The sequence below is a fragment of the Notothenia rossii genome, assembly GCF_949606895.1.
Source record: "Notothenia rossii genome assembly, chromosome: 6".
NCBI lineage: Eukaryota > Metazoa > Chordata > Actinopteri > Perciformes > Nototheniidae > Notothenia > Notothenia rossii.
Genome location: NC_136909.1, coordinates 84,164,559 through 84,173,291, shown reverse-complemented (window position 1 = coordinate 84,173,291; position 8,733 = coordinate 84,164,559). Strand labels below are relative to the sequence as shown.

Below are 8,733 nucleotides of genomic sequence, written 5' to 3'. Positions count from 1 at the left end.
TTTGTGTAGAGAATTGTAACTTCAGTTAGAGAATTGTGTGATCTGTTTTGCAAAACACTGCTTAGCATCTGCATTTTGTGTGATATCAATGAGAAATGGTATACTGTTGTAGAGAAATGGTTTTCTGTTTCGATGGCTGTGCTGTTGGTTTGATGAAAGGAATTTTGATTCTAAATAGTGGGTTTAGCGATTGAGAAAAACTGTAACATTTGGAGTGAATCTTCCTCCATGCTGAGAATTTGAAATTGACACTGAACTGAAATGTAAATGTTTACATGTGAACAGCCATTCTAGCCATTTGGTTACTTTTTTTTTTGCATATACACATCCAAGCTTAAAGATTACTTAAACTGTAATGTATTTAACAGTTGAAACACTATATGCACCCCTTGGCAACTGCCAAATGATTATATATTCCAGAGGTCAAAGAGATTAACTTGTTTGTTGCAGATTATGAAACGTGCATACTGTTCTATAGTCTAGTAACATTTGGGGTGAATCTTCCTCAATGCTGAGTATTTTAAATCAATGCTAGTCTTACTGAACACGTACTGTATATAATGATTACCCTCCACCCCCCCTCATGGTTGGCGGCTTCTGAATTTACACATTAACACTGAATTACTTTGTGCCATTTGTTGACTTTACATGTGAACAGCCATTTTTCTTGTTTTTTGCATATACACATTCAAGCTTTACTTAACAATAATGAATTTAACAGTTGAAACACTAGACACCCTTTGGCAACTGCTGAATTATTATATAATCCAGAGGTGAAGCATATGAACTTTGTTTTGTTTTACATGAGTGTAACAACAATGCACTTAAACTTCAATAACAGTCACAGTACAAGCTTCGCTTTCAGTGACCTTGTGCGCTGTGAGCATCGAGAGCCACCGAGCGAAAAAAAGATGGTCTGAATTGCCTCAAAGGAGTACCTCATCTGTTTTGGAAAATCAATGTTGAGGGCATACAGGAGGCCGAAGAGGTATGCCATGGCAGTAGAGAGGTTTGGAATATTATGAAGCACAATGTCCCCTTCCAACACAACCGCCTGGTCTCGCACAGTGTTGTCGGCTTCATCATGTAGCACAGAGAGGATGGCAACAGATGCACCTTGCACTGGTGCCAAAATGTCGGTGTCCTGAGGAAGGAGAACAGGTACATTATTAAGAGCTTAGAAAAAGTAAGACAGTAGAAAGAGTCATTTTATGAAAAAAAAAATATGTGTGAATTCTGAAAAGGTTAATGCTAAAGCTGAAAAGTATAACTTGTAAGCAGAGATGATTGGCTTCATAACGGCTAAAAGAAGTTGAAATGTTAAAAAAAAGGCAGAAGAACATGGGCAGCTATAAACTGAAATCTGACAGCCAATGAAAACTGCTAAAGCCAAGAATAGATTTAGTAGTTTAAGGAGGGTGATTTACATGAAGTAAACAAGTTGGTGTAAAGGAAGTAGTGAAGCTGTGCAAAGAGCCCATTGTAACAATGGTTCTGCTTTTAAAACAAACAAAAATGACAGCCAAAAAAAGCCTTACTCTTAGAGGATCATCTTTCAAATTTTGTCTCTCAGCTTTCAAATTAATGATTTGTTTAAGAAAGATTAAAAAAAATAAAAAAACATTCAGACTAAATACATTTATACTGATGAAATTAATTATTTAGTACCACGCTATACTACAGTTTTTCTCAATCGCTAAACCCACTATTTAGAATCAAAATTCCTTTCATCAAACCAACAGCACAGCCATCGAAACAGAAAACCATTTCTCTACAACAGTATACCATTTCTCATTGATATCACACAAAATGCAGATGCTAAGCAGTGTTTTGCAAAACAGATCACACAATTCTCTAACTGAAGTTACAATTCTCTACACAAAGATCAAAAATCTGTTGTGTAACTCATGTCTACAAAACAACAAATAATCTTCTCACAGTGGATAACACTTCCTCATAAACTTAGACCATAGCTACACTAATTGACACTTGATGTGCAAAATATTAACACTTGTTATCAGTCAATCACCCCATTGAAAAAGGTAACTCCATGGAATGTACTGTATACCTTACAGTAATGATGTTACATTGAAAACATTTACATGATAGAATTTGCATGACTGTACTTAAAATATTTTTTTAAATGGTGCCGGTAAAGCTATAATAGTGTTGATATGACTTGCATAGGTCTTTGAGATGTTCATATGGGGAGGATTAGCTATAGCTGATACAACATTTTTACAGTCAGTAATTGTGGTCTTTTCCTTTTTGCACATTGAGAAATGTTTTTTTTTGTATTGGGGTGAATTGAGTACTTCACTTCCATGTAAATGAATTGCTCACAGCTGACATCAATGAATTTCCTATAGTAATTGTAATTAGTGAGAATCCTATAAAAGACCTCCCTCACTTCAGTAAGATGTTTGTGTAAACAAAATGGCTGATCGAGTAGGTAGAGGAGCTCTGAGAGGAAGAAGGAACCCTGTTGTTCAGCGAGGAAGAGGGAGGGCTGATGTTCAGAGAGGAAGAGGGAGAGCTGATGTTCAGAGAGGAAGAGGGAGAGCTGATGTTCAGAGAGGAAGAGGGAACCCTCATGTTCAGAGAGGAAGAGGGAGGGCTGTACGTATGCGTGGTGGAAGAGTTGAAAGGGGACCAATGCGAACAGTAGTTTCGGACAACACCCGTGCAACTATTGTGGACCACGTCATAAACCATGGCATGTCCCTCAGTGAGGCTGGCCAAAGGGTTCAGCCCAATATACCGAGATCAACAGTGGCATCCATTATTAGGATCTTCAGGCACGAAAATAGGTAAGCTACTGTAACCCTTTTTTACAGCACTTCATGCATTTCTATTTTGATGTAGGTTTCGATCACTGTTTTTATATTACAGTACATAACATTCTCAAATATTTATTGATAGAACTGAAAGAGCACCCCGCTCTGGTGGCAGACGAAAGGCCTTTACTCCAGAACAAGAGTCTGCCATTGTTGATATGGTTGTGGCCAACAATGAAATCCGCTTAAGGGAGATTCAGGCCAGAATAATTGCAGACCAGGATGTCTTCAGTAACATTCAGTCTATAAGTGTTGCAACCATTGACCGGGTGTTAAAGAGGCAACACCTCAGAATGAAACAGATCTATAAGGTTCCTTTTGAACGCAACTCTGACCGTGTGAAGGAGTTAAGGCACCGGTATGTACAGGTAAGGACCTCAATCACACTGATGGCTTGCCTATATTTTTAGTATGTCTGACTGCTTACAGTAATGTAAAACGGTCCTCTGTTTGTTTCATTTTCTTTAGCGAATGATGGAGCTGGTAGGCAATGCATTACCACATGTTTTTGTATATGTGGATGAAGCAGGCTTCAACCTCTCCAAAGTGAGGAGACGTGGGAGGAACCTTATTGGGCAAAGAGCGACAGTCTTTGTTCCAGGCCAAAGGGGAGGAAACATAACATTGTGTGCGGCTATCTCGACACAAGGCGTCCTTGCTCACATCCCTTTAATGGGAGCATATAACACGCAACGTGTCCTTGCCTTCCTGGATGTCCTGTATGACGGACTTGTGCCACCAGAAGAGAGGGATCAAGTGAGGTCGGTTCACGTGGTCATATGGGACAATGTGGCATTCCACCACTCTCGTGACGTGAGGGCATGGTTTGAGGCTCATCCACACATGGCCATGGAGTTCCTCCCTCCATACTCCCCATTTCTAAACCCCATTGAGGAGTTCTTCTCTGCCTGGAGATGGAAGGTTTATGACCATCATCCTCATGACAGAATGCCCCTTTTGGACGCAATGAATGCTGGCTGTCGGGACATCTCTGCGGAATCCTGTCAAGGGTGGTGTCGACACGCAAGGAGATATTTCCCACGCTGCCTTGCAAGGGAAGACATACGCTGTGACGTAGATGAGGCTATGTGGCCAGACAGACGCCAAAGAGCAGATCAGTAAAGTTATATAGATCTCATTCTCTGCTTTACTGCTGATTTACATCATTTACCCATGTTATTTTTTTCCAGTGTATTGCTATTCGTCTTTTGTTTCTGTTACGGTGCTCTTCTGAAAATGAGACAATAAAAACAATGGCATAGTTACAGTAAGACTCTGTTTTTCCTATATGTAAGTTTGTTTCTCCCAACTTGTCAGTTTTCCGTTCAGTTTCCAATATCGATAGCTTGAGGTTTGTGTATTGATGATTGTAGTCAGTATTTAGTGTGCCACTTAGTAATGACTGTTCAAATAGTCTTCTCATGAGCTGACAAATGTTTGTTTTTGGAGAAGGTATCTGGTTTTGGAAGGGGTATTTTTAGTTTTGAGTGCCTTAGAGCACTTTGCAAGAAATGTATATTGTTATGGTAGAATGGGTTATTATGGTGACCGGAGTTTCAGTTATGAAAACACATTTGTCTCATTAGAGGACAATTTGTTCTGTTTCGATCGACTTATTCTTTTTTGTGACCAGTATTTTCAGTTTTGGTCATGTAAGTGCATTTTGCAAAAGATATTCAGAGTTATGGCAAGTGTGTTTCTGTTTAGATGGCTATGCTCTTGTTTTGAAGAAATGAATTTAGATTCTAAAAAGTGGGTTTAGCGATTGAGAAAAACTGTAATTTGCCATTTAACTTGTGGAGGTATTAACCAGAAAAAATAAATCTCTTTCTTTAATCAATGTAACCCACCAACCTTGTGCTGAAACACCACCCAAAATGACCAACTGTTCCCCTCAGCAGAAAAAAAGGGATCTGAAGTGGAAAAGTCCAACCCTCACCCCAAAATCATCTGGACTGATAAACTGCCCTGGGGAGGTGTACTTACATTTTGGATTAACTACTCCTTAAAAACATCTTGTGAGAATAAGTAATTAGCTGCATGACCTGAATTATTTGTCTTTCCTGCAGTTACTTTTACTTACCAAGCACTTCAGGAAAAACGTGGTTGCATCTTCGCGGAGGTAGATAGGCAGGCCTCTCAGTGCTGCTGTTTTCCGGTGGGACACAATGTCGGATGTCTAAAAGTGGAAAACATAAGTAGTTCAATTAGTATAGTACTGTAATGTTGTCATTCCTAATAAGTATATTCATGCTCTTCTAAAACTGCCAGGCAAAAGAGCAGTTCACTGACCTGATCATCAAGTTGATCAAGGAGGTCCTCCATCTCCTGACCAAAAGCTCCTTTCTTAGACCTGTAGATTTTCAGCAGGCCAGGCCCAAACTTGTCAAGGGATGCATTGAAAGTCCCCAGGAGGTCTTTGCTCGTGATACGATGAAATTCCTTAGATATCTTAACAAGAAAACCAAAAAAATATTATCAATTTTCAAACCATAATGTCAGAATTTCTTACAGGAAGTTCCTGGGTAACTTGTTATGAGTCTGCACCATGTTAAATATCTGACCATTTTTCTGTGACCTGTGAAAAAGTGGATTACATACTAAAATGCACCACAGGAAATAAAGAACCTCATTTTTAACCATGGATTTTGAGGATTAAAAATTAAATAAAAAGGGTGACTATGCCACATCCATAAATTGCAGAAAGTGAATTACTCCTTGGAAGACATAAAAAAAAAACACACATTCTTACCTGATTAAACATTTTACTTTTGTCTTCTTGTTATTATTGCAATTTATTTCTACTGTTTAGACAAGCAAGTAAAAAAGGATGTTACCATGACAGTTTCAACTGAGACGTCGTCGTCTTCATCAGAGGTGTCATCCAACGTTCTGCTGATGTGTCATTCATCAGCTGGCCTCTGGTCTCTGAAGGAGGGAATCCCAGGTATGTCATACCTGGGATTCCTTCCTCCAGAGACCACCCAGGATGGAAGGTGCGTGGCCAACTCGGCAGACCAGCTGGTAAATGACACGTCAGCAGCACGTTGGATGACGCTTCTGAGGAAGAATGAAGTCTCAGTAGAAAATGTCAACATAACATCTTCTTTTACTCGCTTGTCTGAACAGTAGAAATAAAAAAGAATAGATCCTTACCTCTTCACAAGAAAACAGAGCAGGCCACCTTTCCTGGATCTCAGATACCATCGGCTGACACTCTACCACCTCCCTTCGCCTGAGGGAAAACGTCAGCTCCATCTTCTGTTCTATCAATGTTGTGTTCCTGTTCTTCTTCTTCATTTCATCGACCAGAGATACTCTTTCCTCTTCAAGGGTAGAATCATCATGGTGTTGTGGGTAATCTGGCACATGATTGACCTCTCCACGTTTGGGCTTTTTCAGGGTAAATGGACTGTCATCTTCCCCTCCACCTTTTCTTTTCTTGTTTACATTTACCTCATTGCATCCTGCCTGGCGAAGCTTTGACCTGTAGTTTCCAAGTTTGTACTTGATACTTGTTCTCCATCCCTCGTAGCCTGTGACGCCAAATGGCTCTTTCAGACATGGATACTTCTGAATGAGCGCAGCGGCAACTGACTCAAGCTCATCTTTCTCAGGGTAGCTTTTGATTTCAAAAATTGCTTGTGCAATTTTATCCAATATCTCCATCTTCATGTCTCTTGTCACTTCAACGCCCTTCTTTGTCTTTTCATGTGTGTCATTGGCCTTAGACAATTTCAGCTCCACATCATATGCAAACTTGGGGATTGGGAATGGAGATGGCCACTCTGCGACTTGCCTTAATGTGGTCTGGATAGAATCGGTCCAACTAGGCCTGAAATCCTCAGAGTGAACACTGATTGTGTCCTGAGAGGGGACTGAACTAGTGGATTGGTTAAGTGGAGACAAATCACAGTTCCACATGACATGCAAGACTGCACGCACAGCTGGTAATTCTGACATCTCTGTTAAGTTGCAGAGTGCATTTCCAAACTCCGGATCCTCAAACTGTAGTGAGAAATCTTCTTGAAGATTGAGTCTCTCTTTAAGCATATTAATCAGGCCCTCCACAGATGTTGGGACTTCTGGAAGCTGGATTCGCCGGGCATCTCTGGAGGAAAGAACGACCCGAAGTAACATAGTCTGAAAAGAGGGGAGAGAGAAAAGTGGGAGAAAATGATTAGTCAAACCTAATTAGAAGACAGATTACACCAATGTTGTAGAAAGCTGAACATTTGAATTTACACAAATTGGGCCCTTCTGGTCCCAAACAGCAAATACAGTTTTTTTTTATGTTGAGATAATCCCAGTGTCCTCATATGAGGACATCATTTTTTGCAAAAACTACTTCCTGTACAAAGACAAACTTTAGGTATTGTACTTATTAGGTCCTACTTATCCCAGATAGCAAGGAGAAATAAAAAAAATGCACACCAGAAAAAACGCTCGGTCTCAGGAGGTTAATGGAGAAGGAATGTCCTCGGAGTCACCATAAGCTTCCCACCAACTGTGTACGCTGCTAGAGGATGGTAATCCGTCAGCACATCTGGATCCAGGACAAGAAGGTCTGCACAGGTGTTTTCAACAAGTTCATAGGACCTGTAATGTTCCATGTACCAAGAAGAAAGTTTTTTACAAATGAATGCCACCTCCTCTGCATTGACAAGAATGTTTGCAATCTTATGGAACTCAGGGAGGCCACTGCACTGCCCAGAAGACAAAATCATGCCTGCCGCATACTGTGTCCCATCCAGGTGAACCGTTTTAGACAGGGACACACTGTCTAGATGTGGGTACTTCTTCTGTATTTCATACTTGAGAGATGGATCCAATTCTGAAACCCTGACCACCTTCACATTTTCAACATACAGTTTTGGCTTGAAAAGGATCCCACTGTCCAGGTGGTAGGCTATCATTTGCTGATGTTTCGTGGACAGAGTGAGCAGCACATTTTTCCAGTTGCGAGTGTCATGGACAACCTTTTTAAAGTAGCTATGCTTAGCCTCATATCGCATTGTCCATAATTCAATCAAAGGCCCATAGCAGCGAATAAGTTGCGGGTAGTGGTCGATAAAATGATGTTTCGGCCTCAGTCTGAACTCTGGAAAGGTACTGGTGAGCAACTTGCGATGATCGAGTAGTTTATAAGATAAATAACACAGTGCTTCTTCAGAAAGCCTACTTGACACAACAATGTCAAGAATTTCCTTGAGGTCCATTAAAATCACCCAAGCTGGCTCCTGTTCTGGTATCTTGCGTCCAATCACAAAAGGAAGTAAACGAAGCAGTGTCCAGTTTTCATGCCCGTTTCCCCCCACTGTCCCCTTTTCAAAGCTTGCTTTTGGAATTTTGTGGGGCTTGTTTACTTTGTCTTCATACTTGTAGGGAAATGATGTTATGCAGTCATTTAACTCATCAAATGTAATAAAGCGTTTTGAAATCAGATTTTTCAAACATAAGGATAATTCCACAGGGATGACCCCTTCCAAAAGATCATGCAACAGATCTGGAGGAAATCCAGTTATTGGGTGAAAAAACAAGAGATGGTTGCCCAGTACACATTCACTTTTGACCCCCTTAACACTTTTGAGGTTGCCCCCCTGCTTAAGCTCTTCCAGAAACAAGTTATGCTGATCAACACTTCTCAATTGAAAATCATTAACCTCAGTGGTTGCAATTTGGCCCCGACTAATCAAACAAAACCGACAGAAATGTTCAACATTAAAACTTTCAGAAAAGCCAGCAAGACCATGCGCACCGAGGTTGTCAGCACATACACAATACACAGTGCTTTTAACAAACTGGCCCACAACTTCAACAAAAATTCCCTCTTGTTCTAGGCACTTTATATCTTTAAGCAATGGCTCAAGAAACTTTTCATAACCATATTTTTTTA

The 8,733-nt window shown here is 40.4% G+C and overlaps 1 protein-coding gene across 3 annotated transcripts in view; it reads right to left on the bottom strand.

Moving 5' to 3' along the window:
* Positions 1–257: 257 nt before the first annotated feature.
* Positions 258–8,733, bottom strand: part of LOC307044507 (uncharacterized protein) — an 11,297-nt gene continuing 2,821 nt past the window's right edge. For 2 of the 3 annotated variants that reach the window (XM_079689808.1, XM_079689809.1), the window contains exons 3-7: positions 7,272–7,436; positions 5,994–6,980; positions 5,130–5,288; positions 4,921–5,016; positions 258–1,144 (exon numbers count right to left, since the gene is read on the bottom strand). In XM_079689808.1, coding sequence (XP_079545934.1) covers positions 842–1,144; positions 4,921–5,016; positions 5,130–5,288; positions 5,994–6,977 — 1,542 coding nt within the window. In that variant the 5' untranslated portion in view covers positions 6,978–6,980; positions 7,272–7,436 and the 3' untranslated portion in view covers positions 258–841. The remainder of the gene's footprint in view (positions 1,145–4,920; positions 5,017–5,129; positions 5,289–5,993; positions 6,981–7,271; positions 7,437–8,733) is intronic. The other variant, XM_079689810.1, reaches the window with a different exon arrangement.